Source organism: Propithecus coquereli, unplaced genomic scaffold, assembly GCF_000956105.1.
Source record: "Propithecus coquereli isolate 6110/MARCELLA unplaced genomic scaffold, Pcoq_1.0 Scaffold232, whole genome shotgun sequence".
Taxonomy (NCBI): Eukaryota; Metazoa; Chordata; class Mammalia; order Primates; family Indriidae; genus Propithecus; species Propithecus coquereli.
In genome coordinates, this window is record NW_012147864.1 from 3,090,575 (window position 1) to 3,108,461 (window position 17,887).

General features: G+C 61.3%; 2 protein-coding genes across 2 annotated transcripts; both read left to right on the forward strand.

The window, feature by feature from the left end:
- Positions 1-2,253: 2,253 nt before the first annotated feature.
- Positions 2,254-5,367, forward strand: MADCAM1 (mucosal vascular addressin cell adhesion molecule 1). Its single transcript, XM_012645382.1, has 5 exons — positions 2,254-2,329; positions 2,628-2,900; positions 3,204-3,533; positions 4,302-4,487; positions 5,240-5,367. Exons 1-5 carry the CDS (start codon positions 2,254-2,256, stop codon positions 5,365-5,367), a joined length of 993 nt encoding a protein of 330 aa, XP_012500836.1.
- Positions 5,368-6,579: 1,212 nt separating this feature from the next.
- Positions 6,580-13,661, forward strand: TPGS1 (tubulin polyglutamylase complex subunit 1). Its single transcript, XM_012645377.1, has 2 exons — positions 6,580-6,953; positions 12,098-13,661. The coding sequence occupies exons 1-2, from the start codon at positions 6,580-6,582 to the stop codon at positions 12,633-12,635; spliced, it is 912 nt and encodes a 303-aa protein (XP_012500831.1). The 3' UTR covers positions 12,636-13,661.
- The last annotated feature ends 4,226 nt before the right edge of the window (positions 13,662-17,887 follow it).

The window sequence follows — 17,887 nt, forward strand, 5'->3', positions numbered from 1 at the left end:
CCAGGACTTCCTCTGGGGCAGGACAATGCCAGGAAGGGACTGATGCCCTGGGGAGGGGGTGCTGTAGGAAGCCGGGGCTCAGTTTCCCAAGAACAAAAGCGCTGTCGCCGGTGCTGGCAGAAGATGCAGCGCAGTCCCTGCCAGTGCTCAGCCTTGCTGTGTGCCCAGGACTCAGATGCCCTTCCGGGGTCCTCCCAGACCTCAGACTTCTGTCCCACCTCTGTCCCTCTCTCTATCTATATCTCTCTCTATCCCTCTGTCTCTCTGTCTCTGTCTCTCTCTGTTTCTCTCCATCTCTCTTTCTGTCTCTATCTTTCAGTATCTCTCTGTCCCTCTGTCCCTGTCTCTCTTTGTCTCTATCTCTGTGTCTGTATCTCTCTGTCCCTCTGTCTCTCTGTCTCTGTTTATCTGTCTCTGTCTCTGAATCTATCTCTCTGTCTCTGTCTCTCTCTCTCTGTCTCTCTATCTCTCTGTCTCTCTCTGTCTCTGTCCCTGCTTCCCCACCTCTGGCCCTTTGCACCAGAACCTCCTTCCTGTGTTGAGCCCACTTGTCCCTCCCTCGGGTAGCTGCCCTGACACCCCCCACTGCTGTGCACCCCCAGACCCCACATGTCTCTGAATGTGCAGGCTCTGGTCACCCAGGCAGAGTGTTCAGATGACACCATGAGTGACCAGAGGGTGGAGGCAGGGGCCCGGGAGAGCTGGGGACACAGCCCTGGCAAGGGCCCTCAGCCCGCCTGGCGCCCGGTGACCCCTCCCCAGCTGCCTGGGCAGGCTGTGGGGGTGGGAGGAAGCAGGGTCAGAGGCTGGGAAGTGGCCCATTCACCAGGCTCGCTGCCCCCCGCCCGGGTTAAGAGCCCAGCTTCCCGGGAAGGCCCAGCACCTCCGGCCTGGGGAGGGCCACACCTCTGAGTGTGCCTTCCTGAGAGGCCTTTCCGGGCACAGGCAGGAGGGACGCTAGGACCAAGGGAGACATGGCCGGAAGTTCACACACCTGTACCCTCACCTCACCAGGCCTCGGTTTCCCTCTTCTGCTCTGAGCCCCTCTGGGCCTCAGTTTCCCTCCTCTGGTCCCAACCCTTCCTCTGGATCTGTTTCTGCCTCTGGCAGAGAAGGGGCTGAGAAGACAAAGGCTGGCAACGCCTAGAAACCGTGTCTGCTGGCTGCGTGTCTTATTCCACAGCCAGGGAAACCGAGGCAAAAACAGGCACACCCTGAGGTGAGCAGAGGACAAACCAGAACCACTCCGTTCTTATCTTCCTAGGTGCCTGCTGTGTAGGTGGTCTGGGGTCAGGGTGGGGGCCACTGCAGATTAGGTTGCCCTCCCCAAGTGGAGGGACGACAGTGACCTCATTACCTGGAGAAACTACAATGGGATGGGGGAGGTGGCTGCAGAGGACCCTGAGTGGAGACTGGGCAGGGAGAGGGAACAGCCAGTGCAAAGGCCCTGGGGCCTGGGAAGGGGACTGATTGTGCAGAGCTCCCTGCTTCTGGGAGCTTGGACTTTTCTCTTTTGCCCCCCAGGCAGCCTTGGGGGTGTCGGGGTGCTCAGAGGGGTGTTCCCAAGGCCACTCTGGGTGCCTGGTGGTGAACAAGCCCTGAAGGGGCAAGTGGGGCCGGCGACAGGGACCAGTGTGAGGGGCCGTAAGAAAGTGTGGATGGATTCAGGAGTGTTTCAAAGGTGAGGCTCCCAGGACTCACTAGTGGCAGCTGTGAGTTGGGCCGGGTCAGGGTCCCCTCCAGACCCCTCCTGGGGTCCCCAGACCTGGGTCTCTGTGCGGAGCTGGAAACGAGGCTGCCCCACACTGGGGCTGCCCCTGCTGGTGTGATGGGGCCGGAAAGACGGGTGCAGAGATGGGAGTGACTTGTCCCAGGTCCTGGGGGGCCTCACAGCTCCAGGAGGGCGAGGAGACCCCACCCCACACGACACCACCCCGCAGCTACAGAGCAGGACGGGGCTGCCCGGGAAAGTGAAGGCCTCCATCTGGTCCGCTTCCAGTCCCCGACTCCGACCCTCACCCCTGCGTCCTCATCTTCCGATCTTTCCGTCGCTCCAAGCGGGGCCTGGAACAGGTCCAGACCCGCGCACCCGCCCGTCCTGACCTCGGCCCGGCCCACCCACCCCATTTTTGGCCCCCAGCCCCTGCCTCTCTGCCGCCTCCGGGGTCGGGGGTCAGGCCGGGAAAGCCCCCCCGGGAATCCCCCGGGGCGCCGCTATTTAAGCAGCGGCCCCGCGCGCAGGCCAGGGACAGCATGCGACGGGGCGGGGCGGTCCTGCTGGGCCTGTTCCTGGGCCTCCTGCGGCCGGGCTGCGGTGAGCGGGCCAGGGGCTGGGGCCAGGACACAGAGAGAGCTTGGCAAAGAGGAAGGGGCTCGGACAGGGGAGGGGGCTCGAAGGAGCCAGCGGTGAAAGAGCGGGGCGGGGACTCTGCGCCGCCCTCTGCCACGCAGGGAAACAGGTTCCAGGCGGCCGCGGGTGGGGAGCGCCGAGGCAGAGGCGGGGCCGGGGTGGAGGCCGGGGCCGGGGGTCTGCGGTGGGGGCGGGGCTCGGGGAAGATGGGGGCGGGGGTCCGCGAGTCGCGGCTGGGCAGTGCGGGCTCGAGGAGTGACAGCCGCTTCGGCCCCAGGCCAGCCCCTGCAGGTGGAGCCCCCGGAGCCGGTGGTGGCCGTGGCCATGGGCGCGTCGCTGCGGTTCGCCTGCCGCCTGGCCTGCGCGGGCCCCGGGGCGGCGGCGGTGCAGTGGCGGGGCCTGGACACCAGCCTGGGCGAGGTGCAGTCGGACGCGCGCGGCAGCGTGCTCACCGTGCGCAACGCCTCGCTATCGGCGGCGGGCCCCCGCGTGTGCGTGGGCTCCTGCGGGAACGTCACCTTCCAGAAGACTGTGCGGCTCGTGGTGTACGGTGAGGCGCGTTCCTCCCCGCCGCCTTACCTCTACTCAAGGCTCTTTCCTTAAGCCACCTCTTCCTGGGAGCCTTCCGGATTGCCCAACCTGTCCCTGCTCCAAGCTGGGGTCGCAGCTCAGTCCCCACCAGGCCCCTGGCCTTCACTGCCCTCCAGGCCCTGCCCAACCTTCCAAGGCTGGCCCTGGACCCCTCCCCTGCTCCTCACATTCTGGCGGAGGGGGTGTGGCTGCTGGGTCTGCACAAGCTGTTCCCTCTTCCTGTTCGGCAGCTCAGCCCCCACCTCCCACCCTCCATCCACAGCCTTCCCGGACCAGCTGAGCGTCTCCCCGGCGGCCCTGGTGCCTGGGGTGGACCGGGAGGTGGCCTGCACAGCTCACAAGGTCATGCCTGCGGGCCCTGACGCCCTCTCCTTCTCCCTGCTCCTGGGGGACCGGGAACTGGAGGGCGTACAGACTCTGGGCTCCCCTGAGGTGGAGGAGGAGGAGCCCCAGGAGGACGAGGACCCGCTGTTCCATGTGACAGAGCGCTGGCTGCTGCCCCCACTGGGGACCCCCATCCCGCCTGCCCTGCACTGCCAGGCCACCATGAGGCTGCCCGGCATGGAGCTCAGTCACCGACAGGCCATTCCAGGTGAGTCCCTGGGGGAGGTGGCCACAGGCCCTCCCACTCGGGAGCCTTGACAGGCACATCGGGACCTGAGCTGTGGGGCATGCGGGAGGCCGGATTCGACCTCTAGTCTGTTCCCCTGTGGCAGCCAGAGCCATGCTAATCCAACAGACATTTACTGAGCACCATCCTGTGCCAGCCCTCCTCTGTCCACAGCCCTCCACGGCTCCCACCTCCCTCGGGGCAACCCCAAGTCCTCCCAGAGGCCCCCCAGGCCCAGGCCCTGCACAACCTGCCCCATCACCTCCCTGTCCTCACCTCCTCCCTCTCTCCCTCCCTCACTCCAATCCAACCACACAGGCGTCCTAAGCATCATGCATGGTCCTGCCTCAGGGCCCTCGCTCGTGCTGTGCCCTCTGCCTGGAATGCTCTTCCCCCAGGTCTCTTCATGGCTTCCTCTTCCCCTCCCTCATCTCTCTACTTGACGGTCGCTCTCTCAGTGAAGCCCCCCTGACCTCCCTGTTTAAAGGAGGGAAGTGGGGGGCATTCTCACCCCTTTCACAATTGAGGAAACTGAGGCACACGGATATTAAGAAACCTGCTCAAGATGCTGCGGCAAGTAACTGGGAGTCCAGGCCTCCTACCCACCGTGATGCACTTTGATTCACCCAAGTAGTTCAGGAAAGGGGCTTGGAGAGGTTCTGGTCCAACCCCATTTTCCAGATGGGGAGACCGAGGCAGGAGGGGCAGGCCCAGGGCAGCAGGGAGAAAAAACAACTGCACTGTTTCCAGTCCTGCACAGCCTGACCTCCCCGGAGCCGCCCGACACGACCTCCCCAGAGCTCCCTTATGCGACCTCCCCGGAGCCCCCCGATGTGACCTCCCCGGAGGCACCCCACAAGCAGGGCTCCATGGGGACTTGCTGCTCTGAGATCCACCAGGCTGTGCCCACAGAGGGAGGAATGGCCCCCAAAAGCTGTGAGTTCTGCTGCCTGGGGAGGACTGGGAGGGACTCCTTGGATCAAAACTTTAGATGAGATATTGCCAGCCTCAGTTTTCCCATCTGTCCAGTGGGCTTCCCTGACTCTGGGTCCTCTGTAAATTTCAGGAACTGTGTAGATTTCAAAGCACTTTGTAAATTCTAAGCTTTATAGACCAGAACAGCATATGGGATAGAAACAGAAATAAAATGCAGCCACATCGGTCGTTTTGAATTTAAAAGTAAAAATAAGTGTGATAGTGTATTTTATTGAGCCCAATATATCCCAAGCATTATCATTTCAATATGCAATCGATATAGAAAAGTGTGAAGAGGTGGGGCGAGGTGGCTCACGCCCGTAATCCTAGCACTCTGGGAGGCCGAGGCAGGAGGATGACTTGAGGCCAGGAGTTTGAGACTAGCCTGAGCAAAAGTGACACCCCATCTTCACTAAGAAAAAAAAAAAAAAGAAAAAAAAAGTGTGAAAGAGATATTTTACATAAGTTTTCTTTCCAAACTAAGTCTTCAAAGTGCACTGTGATTTGCACGCTGACAGCACTTTCTGTTCAAAGGTTGGTGGTGGCAAGTGGTCACCTTGCTAGACCGCCCACTTCTAAACCATAATGTCCTGTGTGGCTTTCAGATGCTCTGCTGTAAAGTCCTTAGTGAAATTTTAGGGAACTCAGTAAATCCGGAAGCACTTTGTAGACTCTGCTGGGCTCTGACCGCTGCTCTCTCCTGCACCTCCCAGCGCCCACCCCGGGGCCTGCCCAGCTGCCCACAGACTTATGGACGGGCAGTGTGGTGCTGGCCCTGCTGCTCCTGTCATTCCTCGCCTACCGCCTGCGGAAACGCTGCTGCTGCCCGGACCCTGGCTGAGGACCACAGCCACCCGCCAGCTTCTCCCAGGCTCCCCCTCCCACAGTCAGCCTGGGCTGGATGAAGGGGGACCCACCAGACAGAGCAGCCCCTCCTGAGCAGCCGGCCTTTCCCTCCACCCAATTGAGACCAGAGGATGTTTGAGGGCTGACCATGGGTGGCCGGCACGCCCAGACGCTCCAGTTGGCTGTGTCCCCCCGTGGGGCCCCTGGGGAGCCCACTCTTTCAACTGTCCAGGGATGGAAAATAAAGGGTGTTTGATCTGACCTTTGGTGACTCCTGTGGTGCTCCAGAGATGCAGGAACCCTCTGCACAGCTCTCACCTGCACAAGGTGACTTCCTGGAGGGACAGGGACGTACATGCCCAGCCCCAGCCCCAGCCCCACCTGGCCGGCGGAGCGAGCTCTGCCTGGGGTGGGAAGGCGCCACGGCCTTCTGCATTTCCCTGGGTCAGGAGCTTAACGGATAACCAGGAGTCCAGCAACGAAGTGGGAGGAGTATTTGGCGGGGGTAGCCTGGGCAAAGCGGCAGAGGCGGCTCATCGAGGGACTGCAGGTCTTCCAGGGTGGCCGGGGCTAGAGGGCGGCTGGCATGGTCAGCGACGAAGAGCTGTAGATGTCAGCCCGGACAGGAGGGACGGAGGCCAGAGGTACTGGGCAGCTACGGGAGACTTTAGAGCTGCAGAGAACGCGGCGTTAGAAAGAGCCCCTTGGCGGTCGGGACGGGTAACAGCCCGGGACGGCGCCCCGCAAGCACGTACCGGCTGCCGAGCTGGGTGGAGTCGGCGGGGGCTCAGCTCCACACCCAGCGCAGCTGGAGCGCAGATGAACACCTGGGGGCGTAGGCCGTGCTCCGTCCATGCTCGCGCACGCTCAGTCGGCCTTCTCCGGTAACCAGGGAGAGTGGTTGCTAGGAGACCATGAGAACGAAGGCATCGCCCACTACCAATATGGCAAGTAACCCGGCTTCAGGCCAGAAACCGAGGCCTTTCTAGGTAGCCATTTTAAAGTCTGGCAAAATTCACATTCCGGGCCGAAGCCAGGAGGACCAACCAGTAAATATAAAGAAGGAAGAGAAGGCAGAAAGCCACTAGGGGGCTAGGCGAAAAGGGTAACGTGCGCCTGTCATTTCCTAGAATCTCCCAGAGGGAATCAGGGCTGCCCATGCCCTTAACAAAAAGGACCGCCCCAGGGCGCCAGCGTTCGGTGGGATATGGCGGTACTTCCGGTCCCGCTGCCCTCAGCGAAGATGGCGGCAGTGGAGAAGCGGCGGCCCGCGGTGGCCCCGGCGGCCAATTTCGCCGACAGCGGCCGGCCGTCGGTGTCCCGGGCGGCGGCGGTGTCCGAGAGCGAGGAGGACTTCTTGCGGCAGGTTGGCGTGACGGAGATGCTGCGCGCAGCCCTGCTGAAGGTGCTGGAGGCGCGGCCCGAGGAACCGATCGCCTTCCTGGCGCACTACTTCGAGAACATTGGCCTGCGTTCGCCCGCGAACGGCGGTGCTGGGGAGCCCCCGGGCCAGCTCCTGCTGCAGCAGCAGCGCCTGGGCCGCGCGCTCTGGCACCTGCGTCTGGCCCACCACTCCCAGAGGTGCGCGTCGGGCCGCCGGTTGCGGGGGGTGGGGGCGGACTTCAACTCCCAGCGTGCCCCGCGCGGCTGCCCACCAACAGCGCCGGCGCGGGGCCTGTTGGGAGTTGTAGTCCGCGGCGACCTGGTGGGGCTGCGTGGGCTCCAGGTCCCCGCTGCGTCGAGCGGAGACCGTTCCCGCCGGCTCGGCCTTTTGTGATGCCTTTGGCCGGTGCTGGGTTCCCCCCGGCAGCCCGTGATTTTGAAAATCATGGAGTGCGGGAGGAGCGAGCCCTGCGAGCCGGGGCGCGCGGTGGGCCGGGACGAGGATGTCCACGGGGCCGTGGGCGGGGACGGGTGGGGACGGTGCCAGCTGCCTGTGTCCCCGGCGGGGACAGCTTTGAGCGCGGAAGGTGGCCGAGGAGCAGGTGGGGATGACCGTCGGCCGCAAGGTGGGTTGGGCAGAAGCTGTCTGGCCTGCAGCCCAACCCGAGGTGGTGCCTGGGTGTGGGCTGGTGGTGTCGGCGGGGGCGCTCCCCAGAAACAGAACCTGAGGCAGGCATTTGTGTGGAGGTGATTTTTACAAGGGGGTGCACCCAGGAGAACCCGCAAGGGTGTGGGAAGAGCAGAACAGGGAAGGACGCCAAGCAAAGGTGGGGAGCTGAGGCCATCCAGGAGCTGTAAACACCAGGGCAGCCCTCCCCAGAGAGTCCCAGAGAAGCTGGGGTACAGAGGTGGACAGAGGGAGAAAGGGCAGGAGGGCAGGACATCAGAGCAGAACACCAGCATCTCCACGGCAGGGGGCGGCCGGATGAGGGTCCACTCCGAGATGGGGACCTGGGCAAGGAGCAGGCTGGCTGGCAGGAGGTGGAGGCCTGGTGGCTCTGAAGGCCCTGGATGAGCTGGGCCTGGGCTGGGAGGGGAGTGTGCAAGGACAGGCCCAGAGGGTCAGTGCAGCCTATTGCGGAGATGGGAGGCCACTGGTTTGGGGAAGTCACCAGAGTGGCTTGGGGATAGATGGAAGGGTCAGCAACTGAGACAGGGGACTGGGACAGGAGATTGTAAACTGGGAGGCATCACGAAGGCTTTAGGAGGGAAGAGACAGGCTCAGGACCACACTCTGAGGGGCCTCAGCCTTGGAGGGCCACAAAAAAGGACGGGAAGGCAAGACCAGAGATGAAGGGAGGAACCGGGAGAAAGCAGCGTCCTGGGACAGCCAGAAGAGACTCTCCCAAAGACAAAAAGGGGTCAGTGGCAGGGCCACCATGTATGGTTGTTCAGGTCAAGCACTGCACAAGCCACTCACCCCATAGACATGGCAGATGAGGATGTTTCTATTAATTTCCCAGGGCTACTGTAACAAATTATGACAAACTGAGTGGCTTAAAACGACAGAAACTTATTCTCACAGTTCTGGAGGCTAGAAGTCAGGAGGGCCATGTTCCCTCTGGAGGCTCCAGGGGAGGATCCTTCCTACCTCTTCCAGCTTCAGGGGCTGCTGGCCATCTGGCTTGTGGCTGCATTGCTCCGATGTGCCTCCGTCATCACATGTCCTGCTCTGTGTCCCTCTGTCCTCTCTTACAAGGACACCAGCCACTGGATCAGGGCTCGCCCCACTCCAATGTGACTTTGTCTTAACTAATGACATCTGCAAAGACCCTATTTCCAAATAAAGTCCCACTCTGAGGTTCTGGGCGGACATGAATTTGGGAGAACTCGTCACACCAGGACAGGGCATTGGGGCTGTTGGCTGGAGGCAGTTGACGACAGCCAGGGACATCAGAGGAGTAGCAGGGTTAGTGGCGGTGCTGGGGCAGACACCTCTGGGCCCCTGGGCTCACGGGTCTCCCCAGAGACACAGCCAGGGGTGAACTCAGAAGACAGGCGCGCCCTGCCTCAGTGGCATCTGGTTTTGTGCTCACGGGAGCCAGGCCAGCTCCTTTTCTCCCAGCGGGCAATCAGGAGCCCCTCACCGTCACCCGGAGAGCCAGGAGCGGAAGCCGAGAGCCGGGCAGCTTCACCCCCACTCTGCTGGGCGTGTGCCACCCGGTGCTGAGGGGTTGACCGGGGCTGCTCCCGGTCATCAGATTTGGGGAAAAGTTGCCCCAGATCCTCTCTGCCCGTATCTCTGAGAAATGGAAAGTAATGGCCACGTCCCCGTCAGCCTCTGAGGCCCCCCGGAGCACAAACACAGACCTAAAGTGACATGCTGAAGGCCACACAGCACCAAGGGCACAGCCAGAGTCAGGCCCAGGGAGTGCAGTCCCCGAGGCCTCCTCCTGAGCCACCGAGTCGCTCGTGTGGCAGCGAGAGCTGCACCGTCCCCGTGCACAGAGCACCAGCAGGCCTAGGCCAGGGTCCTCAGCCTCAGTCGCTCTCAGGGGTGGCATCCTGGGCACTGCAGGGGCACTGAGTGTACTTGCCCCCATTCCGTGCCAGGGGCACCCCCCAGCCCAGCGGTGACAACCACAGGTGTCCCAAGACATTGCCCAGGGTGCCCTGGGGGCAATATCGTCCCCCCTTGAGAACTACTAGTCAGGGTAAAGGTTAAAAGCACATCTCCCATGTCCCTTTCTGGAGACTTTCCATAAACATAATTTTTCTTTCCTTAACGAATGCTCACATGCTTCACAGACTGCTCTGTGTAGGAGCTGACCCAGGCGGAGCCTTCCCGAGTGCAGACGGGACCCAGGGCCCAGAGCCCAGGGTCATAGGCCCAGGGTTGCCTGAGCCCAGAGCTCGCTGCCTTCACTTGAGCACTTGACAGGGAGCCCCCAGGCGCAGAGATGAGCAGCTTAGAAGTCGCCTCTCCCACATTCTCTCCTCACGGGTGTGACCTCACAGGCTGTGATCAGCCCACAAGGCCAGGAGCAAATGACAGACAGCGCTTGGACAGCCAGCCGGCTGACCACAGCCCCGGTTACGGCGTGCGGTGCGCGCAGGCGCCGTCGGGAACACCTGGCACGAACTCCGATCTTCTGTCCTCACGAGAATCCCAAGGTACAGGGATCAGGACCCTCACCCCTGGGTGCGAAAGCCGGGCTCGGAGAGGCAGCAACTTGCCTGGAGCCCAACCAGGAGGCAGGAGAGGAACAGAGGGACGCTCGGAGGCAGCTCTGGGCCGGGCGCGGAGTGAGTGAGTCAGTGTTGGGTCCTGGCAGGGGGGCCCAGGGCGCAGAGTTGGGCGAATCTTGGCCACACATGAATCAGTGAGGAGGGGCCACGTCACACCGCAGTGACAGCCCCAAAGCCCCGGCGGCTGTATCACAGCCGAGGTTCGCTTCTTGCTCACACCGCAGGGTCGGTGGGGGGCTCTGCTCCTGCAGTCCTGACTTGGGCTTACACAGCGTGGCAACGAGGAATAACTCGACAGCTCTAGAAACTCCCACTGGATGTGGACCACACCTCGCTTCACTCATTTCTGTGGCCAAAGCAAGTCCCGTGGCTCAGCCCAACTTCTAAGGGGTAGAGAAGTTTGTGGGAAGACTAACCGGGCAGAGCCATCGGTACCAGCCTTCAGGATACCCCCGGGAGCCTTGCCTCCTGGGGTTCAGTCCCTGCCACGTTGAACAGAGCCACCTGCCACAGCAGGACATCGCGGGCCTTGCTCAGGGCAGCCAGCCACGTGTCCTAAGGAAGCTCACGCGGCCCAAGGGGACGGCCACGAGTGTGGGACTAAAGCTCCTGCCAAGAGCAGCCGCAGCTCAGCCTGCGTCTGAGTGAGCCACCCCAGAGGTCAGACTTCGGGGGACAGTAGCCACAGCTGACATCCTGACTGCAGCCATATGAGAGGGACCCAGAAGCCGTGTGACGGTACACGTCTGTCGTGGTTTTCAGGGCGCTAGGTTTGGGGATGCGATCGCAGCGATAAATCAGTGACTCAAGGCAGACATCCGGAAACATCCTTTTCCTGGCGGGATGGGTTAACAGTCCCAGCTCCCGTGAGAGTTGTGGAGAGGCGTCAGTGGGCCGCCACGGGCAGCGGCACAGTGGGAGCGAGCGCCAGCGTCCTCGAGCGCGCAGCGCAGCATGAGGGTCATGCCTGGCGCCTGTAGCCAGCGGTCCTGGAACCGAGTCCTGGCTGGGAGGGAGACATCCAGGCCCCTGCCCTGGGCTGCAGCAGTGGTGACCCGAGTGGCAGTGTCCACCCAGCACACACCTGGGCGGCCCGTGGAAGGTGGCACCTCAGTGTGAACCTACCCTCCTCGCTGTGGAGCCAGGCGCCTAGAAAGGACGAGTTCCTGCCCCGGGGTCGGCCACTTCCTCTCTGAGACCCGTGGCCAGACCACAGCCTGCCCTGAACCTCAGTTTCCCTGTATGTCATAGCGGAAATGACAGCAGGGCACTGTGCAGTTAATGCGGCGAGGGGAATGAAGTAGTCCACGCTAACCGCTGTGCTCCCTGCCACCTCGTGCCCTCCACGGATGCCCAGGGCACAGGCCTTGCACGCAGCAGCGCCTCAGGGAGGCTCAGGTGGCAGCGGGGCTGACTGGCTTTTCAGCGAAGGGCAGAGAGCAAACATTTTCAGCTCGGCGGGCAATCTCCTCATGACGTCATAGCGTGAAGCAGCCACAGGACACGTCAGTGGGCTGGTGTGGCTGTTCCAATAAAACTTTATTTACAAAAGCAGGCAGCAGCCGGGTCTGATCCCCAGACTCCTCCTGCCTGTGGGATGTGGGGAGAGAGAAACTGACCTGCGATAAATGCTGAGCAGCCACTCCGCAGGCGCAGCAGACGTTGATTGGGCACCCGCTGTGTGCCGGGCAGGGTTCTAGGCAGGAGGTCTGTGACAGTGACTGACAGATTAGTGCCCTGCCCTTGTGGGGCTGACGACACTATGGTTTAGTAAGTCAGGTGGTGAGAACTGCTAGGAAGAAAAAGGCAGAAGGCCGGGCGTGGTGGCTCACACCTGTGATCCCAGCACTTTAGGAGGCCGAGGCAGGAGGATCACTTGAGGCCAGGAGTTGGAGGCTGCAGTGAGCTATGTTACCACTGCCCTCCAGCCTGGGCGACAGAGCGAGACCCTGTTTTAAGAAAAAAGAAAAGGAGGGAAGGGGTCTGGGGAAGGCCGTGCGCAGGGCAAGGGCCGGCAGGCTGGAGGAGAGGGGCGGGCAGGGGAGGGGGAGGGGTGCTGGCCCCGCAGCTGCCCAACACCCCCTCCCCCACAGGACGGCCTTCAACAACAACGTCGGCGTGGCCTATGAGTGCCTGAGTGCCAGCGGGCGCAAGAAGAAGCCTGGGCTGGACGGGCGCACCTACGGCGAGCTGCTCAAGCGCATCTGCAGGGACGGCGAGGCCCCCGAGGAGGTCGTGGCGCCCCTGCTGCGCAAGATCCAGTGCCGCGACCACGAGGCTGTGCCGCTGGACGTGTTCCGCGCCGGCATGCTCACCTGCTTCGTGCTGCTGGAGTTCGTGGCTCGTGCCGGCGCCCTCTTCCAGCTGCTGGAGGGCCCGGCTGTGGCCGTGGCCGACCGCCGCGTGGGCCAGGCTGTGCTGGACACCCTGGAGGGCGCCCTGCAGGCCAGCGACAACACTGCAGCACCCGTCTGCTACCTGGAGGCCGGCTCACGCCTGGGGCCGGACAGCCTGGCACTGGCCATGGACCGTGCCATGTCGGGGCGGAGGCCCAGCTCCCCCATGACCCGAGAGGAGTTCCTGGAGAAGGCGGCTGCCCTCTTCATTGCCAAGGTCAAGCCGGTGGGCTGAGCCCTGCCTGGACAGAACATGGATTTGGGACCAGGGCTGGGGTGTCCCTGCGGGCAGTGGGTGCAGCGCCTCCCCTTCACCCGGATCAGGACATGGGCCAATGCCCCGGCCTAGGGGAGGAGGCCGGGCTCCCAGGAAGTAGATGCTCCCTCCCCACACCCACATGACTGCCTGCCTCCCCGGCCCCTCCACGCACGCAGGCAGGACCCCTGCCCAGCAGTAATAAAATCCGTTGCAAGGCCAACCCCAGCCTGTGTGCATGCCCTGCCACCTCCCAGCCCCTCCACGGCAGCTGGAGGAGGCGCGGGGGGCCCAGCGAGGCCCTGCTGGGGGGCGAGGGCTGAGCGGCACCACCCCACCGGCTCCTCTGCAATACAGGACCCCGTCCCTCCAGCCCTGCCCTTCCCAAGGGTCCTTCCTGGGCCTCAGTTCCCCCAGCTGTCAAACAAAGAGGTCAGCTTGGCAGATGACAGCAACATTGGTGACAGTAACAGCTCAGACGCCTTCGGGCAACCGCAGCATCTTGCACGACTCTCACCACTGTCCTGTGGGGAAGGTAAACTGCTGCCCGCACTTGGCAGAAGGTGGAGGGTCACACCCAGCAGTGGCCGGGCAGGGATTTGAGCCTGGGCTCCAGAATGCACACTCACGCTGCCCACCCATGGGCCCATTGGGAACCCTGTGACCCGCGGGAGCCCCCTGAGCCTCCGCCAGGCATCCCAGGCGCACCCCCACCCAGAGGGACCACTTGGACAGAAAATTCTGTAGGGAGCAGAAGGGCCAGTCCGGAATCGGATTCCCAGCTCGGAATGGTTCCTGGCAGATGACATCACACTCTCGGCCTCAGTCTACCCCTCTGTTACATGGGCTTGTGACGGCCCCTATTCTGACTGAGGGAGACCCCAGGGAACACAACCTTTACAGTCTCCACAGGCTGCACAACGGCAGGGACCCCCCCTACATCCCTGTTCCCGGCACCAAGAAAAAGGGAGGCAAAGGGTAGGCAGTCAATGAACCAACGCACGACTGGATCCTGGCGGATCCCGTTTCCCAAAAATAGCCACAATGATATTTCCATTCCTGCTCTTCCACGGTCCAAAGGTAGAACCCGCGTCCCATCCTCTAGGCCGCCAGCGGCTTCTCCTGGCTTTGCCTGGGGACACGTGTGCCAAGAAAGCCCCTGAATGGGCACGTGTGCCAACCGGCAGCTCCCGCTTTGCAGATTAGTGAGCTAAATAAATGTTGTTGTAACCTACTGAGGTTCGGAGTGCTTTGTCATGCAGCGCTAGGTGAGTATGAGCAAAGAGCGCCCACCCCCTAACTGTCACCTGTTAGTACTGCGAAACGCGGAGGGCCTGCACACAGGGCAGAGCTGCCAACAACGTGGCCGAGGTCCCTGCCCTCCTGGAGCCACAGCCAGGCCGACTGCAGTCAGCTCTCAGTGTGAACTGTCCTAGACACCAGGACGGGGACGCAGGGCCCAGGAGGTTCCATCCACTTCCTGAGGCAGACAGCAGCCAAGAGTGGCTGGCGAGGGGATGCACAAGCTGGCCACGCCCTGCGCAGCTTCCCTGCACCTCCTGTGGCACCTGGCCTCGGGCTGGAAGTCCCCATTTATGGTGATCCTGGCTTGGCCCTTGCCAGCACAGCTGCAGGAAGCTGACCTGACCTCGCTGGCCTGGCCCGGCCTGCCCGCAGCGTCAAGCCCTGCAACCCGCTCTGGCAACACCACGTTCCCAGGCACCCTAGGAAGGTTCCTCTCTCTTCCCAGCTTCTCTGGTAGAAGGTCTCTCTCCAGGGGGCCCCTCCTCTCCTCACTCCTCCCCTCACTCAGCACTCACCAGCCTGTGGCCAAGGACTCTCAGATTCAGTCTCTGGCACTGAGCACTGATCTGCAGAGCCCCTCACCTCCTGGCTGTCTCCATGGGGGATCCCAGGCCCTCCCCACCCCTGGGGCTCCTCTGGAGTTTCCGGTCTCCGTGGAAACCCCTGCCCGAGTCCACCACACACATAGCGCATTGTAACTTCCTCCCACCCGCCCCTGCCCTGCCCAGGCCCTGGATGGTCCAGCCGGCACCCTAGCCCTCCTGGACCACCACCAACCCCCGGCCAGTTGGACATTCCGGGCCCCCAGCCTCAGTGGTGGGGACCCCAGCCGCCCTGGGGTTCTTTCTGGGAACACAGTGCTGGGGCTGAGCTGGGAAGACCTGGGCCCTCTTGTCCCCACAATGCCTGGGAGCCAGTTGGCACCCAGGCAAATGAAGCTGAGAGACCCCCCAGCCTGTTTGTGCCTCTGTCCTCGTGGCGCCCAGCTATGCCAGCCTCTAGCCAGTCCAGCTCATCCCCAGCCCGTGGCCTTTGCACGTGCTGTTCCCTCTCCCCGTGACACTTCCCGCAGACCCACATGGACCACTTCTGCACGCCATTAGGTCTCTGCTCAGATGTCACCTCCTGAGAGATGCCTTCCTGACCCCTACCCAAAATACGCTCCTGCACCCTCCCTACTGCTAACCCCTGGAATACTTCATTTTCCTTCACAGAAATTACTTGTTTCTGGCCTGTGTTCGGAGGGCAGGGACTTGCTTGTTTATTCACTGCTGCACGCCCAGACCTAGATTTCCACGTGGAAGGCCAGGAAGGGAGGGAGGGAGGGAGGAATTTTCCAGAGGTATCCGAAACTCATCGAGGTAAGTGCGTTCAATCCCTATCGCTGCTGTAACTAATGACTTCAAACAACACAAACTTATTATCTCACAGTCTGGAGGGCAGAAGTCCTGAAATCAGGGCGTGGCGGGGCCCGTCCTGCCTGGGGACTCCAGGGGAGAACCCGTCTCCCGCCTTTCCCAGCGTCTAGCGGCCGCGCGGTCAGCTCGGGGCCCTTCCTCCCCCTTCAGAGCCAGCAGCGCAGCATCTTCCAGTCTCTCTGCCTCCGACCCTCCTGCCTCCTGGTGCAAGGACGCTGTGGGGACACTGGGCCCCGCCCCCCCATCATCCAGGATGATCTCCTATCTCGAGGTCCTTAATCCCATCGGCAAAGCCCTTTTTGCCACTCAGTAACAATCACAGCTTCTGGGGATTGGGGTGTAGTCATCCTTGGGGCGTTATTTTCTCTCCCATGGCAAGTAACGGCTCCAGATTGCACAGCAAAAAGGGGCAGAGCTGGCCTTGAAGCCAATTCTGTGCATTCAGAGTACATGGGCCCCACGGCCTTTGTCTTTTTTTTTTTTTTTTTTTGAGACAGAGTCTCACTGTCACCAGGCTGGAATGCAGTGGTGTCATCATAGCTCACTGCAGCCTCCAACTCCTGACATCAAGCGATCCTCCCGCCTCGGCCTCCCAGAGCGCTGGGATTACAGACGTGAGCTGCCGCACTTTGCCACAGCCTTTGTCTTCTGACTCTGTCACAGGCATCCCCTCTGCCTCCTGAGGCCGTATCTTTCTTCCCAACAGGGCACAATAGCAGTAAGATGCTGTCCTGTAAGTCTTTATGACCACTTGGGCTTCACACTATGCTTTTCACACACTATCTCATCTAATCCATTTTGTAGAGACAGAAAATGAAATTTGGTTTAGCATTTGAGGAATATTTCCATGGTCATAGTGGAAACTAGATTTGAGTTTAGCGCTCTTCTGTGGCATGTGATGGCAGGCCCAGCTCAAACTGGCTTAATAAAAAAAATAAGGAATTTATAGACTTGCATCATTGGAACCTGCAGTGGAGCTCAGGTGTGGCTGGATCCAGGAGCACAAACTGAATTATCAACATTTTCTCTCTCCTCAGATGGCTCAGCTCTCCTGAGTGCTGACTTTGTTTAAGGCCTTGTGGTGAAAAGATGGTGCCGTAACTCCAGTCCCAGGTCCTCCCCGCTCAGCTGCCCCAGCACTGCGATCCCAGAAAATGTCTCAGGGCTGTATCTCCTCGGATGGTCAGGAGTTTCCCGCGTGTTCCTAATCAACCACTGCAGCCCAGGGTAAGCAGGGCCAGGAATGCTCCAATTAGATGACCCATCTGTGCGGCCAGGACTTGGGGTCAGTCCAGTTCAAACCTCTCAGACTGAGTAGGGAGCCCCCAAAAGAAAATTGAGTGCTATGGCCAGAAAACAGGCAAGCAAAAGCCCAGCTGTCCACCACTCCAGGGTGACCTAAAGCCAGAGAAGCAGGCTTTCCTAGAGGCTGGGGCCCAAGCAGGACCACTTGGAGGGGCTAGTAAAACCAGTACTTCCCTTTTCCCACCCAGTACCTCCTGGGATGTGGGGCGTACATAGGAAAGGAGATCTTGGGAAACCTCAGAGGAAGAATCATGATTAATTCTAATTACTATTTGTTAACAGCTGCTGCATGCCAGCTCTATGACATTGGCACTACTGACGGCCACGTGGCACAGAAGACAATGAAGGTCAGAGGGCACCCAGAATACCTGGTGAAGGGTGCCAGAGGGCCCCACAGATCTAGGCACCCTCGTTTCACTCTGGGCCTGAGAGAGGAAGCCCAGAGCCCCCTTACGAATGCAAAAGCCAAGGACCTGGAAGTCACAGGAAGTGGCGGCTCTTTCTCGGACCCCCTCAGTCCCTCCCCACCCTAGATGTTCTGTTTTCCTTTTCCTAGACAGGTCAACTTGCCTGTCCTCAGTTGGGACACCAGACTCCAGAGGCCAGGGGCCAAGTGTTGGGCATCTGTGGGAAGCAGTCGCCCTGGGCCAAGCACAAGGGGTTGGTGCAGCTGTGGGCAGCCCAGGACAGGAGCCAGCAAGGCCACAGGCACGGGGGCCACGCCTGCCCCCGCTTGGGACACTCTGCGGATCTGCCCTCACCACATCCTGCTCTCCTCACCCAATGTCCAGGTGAGGGCCATGTGGGTGTCTGGGCCAGGACTCAGCTGGGTCAGAGCCCAGGTGGGGTCATGGCAGAGCCTAGATTCAGGGCTCAGCTGGGGTCAAGACTCAGGTGGGGGCCAGTGGTGGTGGGTCATGCCTGTAATCCTAACACTCTGGGAGGCCAAGGTGGGTGGATCGTTTGAGCTCAGGAGTTTGAGACCAGCCTGAGCAAGAGCAAGACCCCAACTCTACTAAAAATAGAAATAAATCAGCTGGACAACTAAAATATATATACATATATAGAGAGAGAAAGGGAGAGAGAGAGAGAGTAAATTAGCCAGGCGTGGTGGTGCATGCCTGTAGTGACAGCTACTCGGGAGGCTGAGGCAGGGGGATCGCTTGAACCCAGGAGTTTGAGGTTGCTGCGAGCTAGGCTGAC

What these genes read in the sequence shown, in the direction of transcription:
- MADCAM1 (XM_012645382.1), top strand. Translation starts at nt 2,254, where the DNA reads ATGCGACGGGGCGGGGCGGTCCTGCTGGGCCTGTTCCTGGGCCTCCTG. An exon ending in CTGCGGTGAGCGGGCCAGGG is followed by an intron (nt 2,330 to 2,627) that starts GCTGGGGCCAGG and finishes CTTCGGCCCCAG; the next exon opens with GCCAGCCCCTGCAGGTGGAG. An exon ending in AGGAATGGCCCCCAAAAGCT is followed by an intron (nt 4,488 to 5,239) that starts GTGAGTTCTGCT and finishes TGCACCTCCCAG; the next exon opens with CGCCCACCCCGGGGCCTGCC.
- TPGS1 (XM_012645377.1), top strand. Translation starts at nt 6,580, where the DNA reads ATGGCGGTACTTCCGGTCCCGCTGCCCTCAGCGAAGATGGCGGCAGTG. An exon ending in CTGGCCCACCACTCCCAGAG is followed by an intron (nt 6,954 to 12,097) that starts GTGCGCGTCGGG and finishes CCTCCCCCACAG; the next exon opens with GACGGCCTTCAACAACAACG.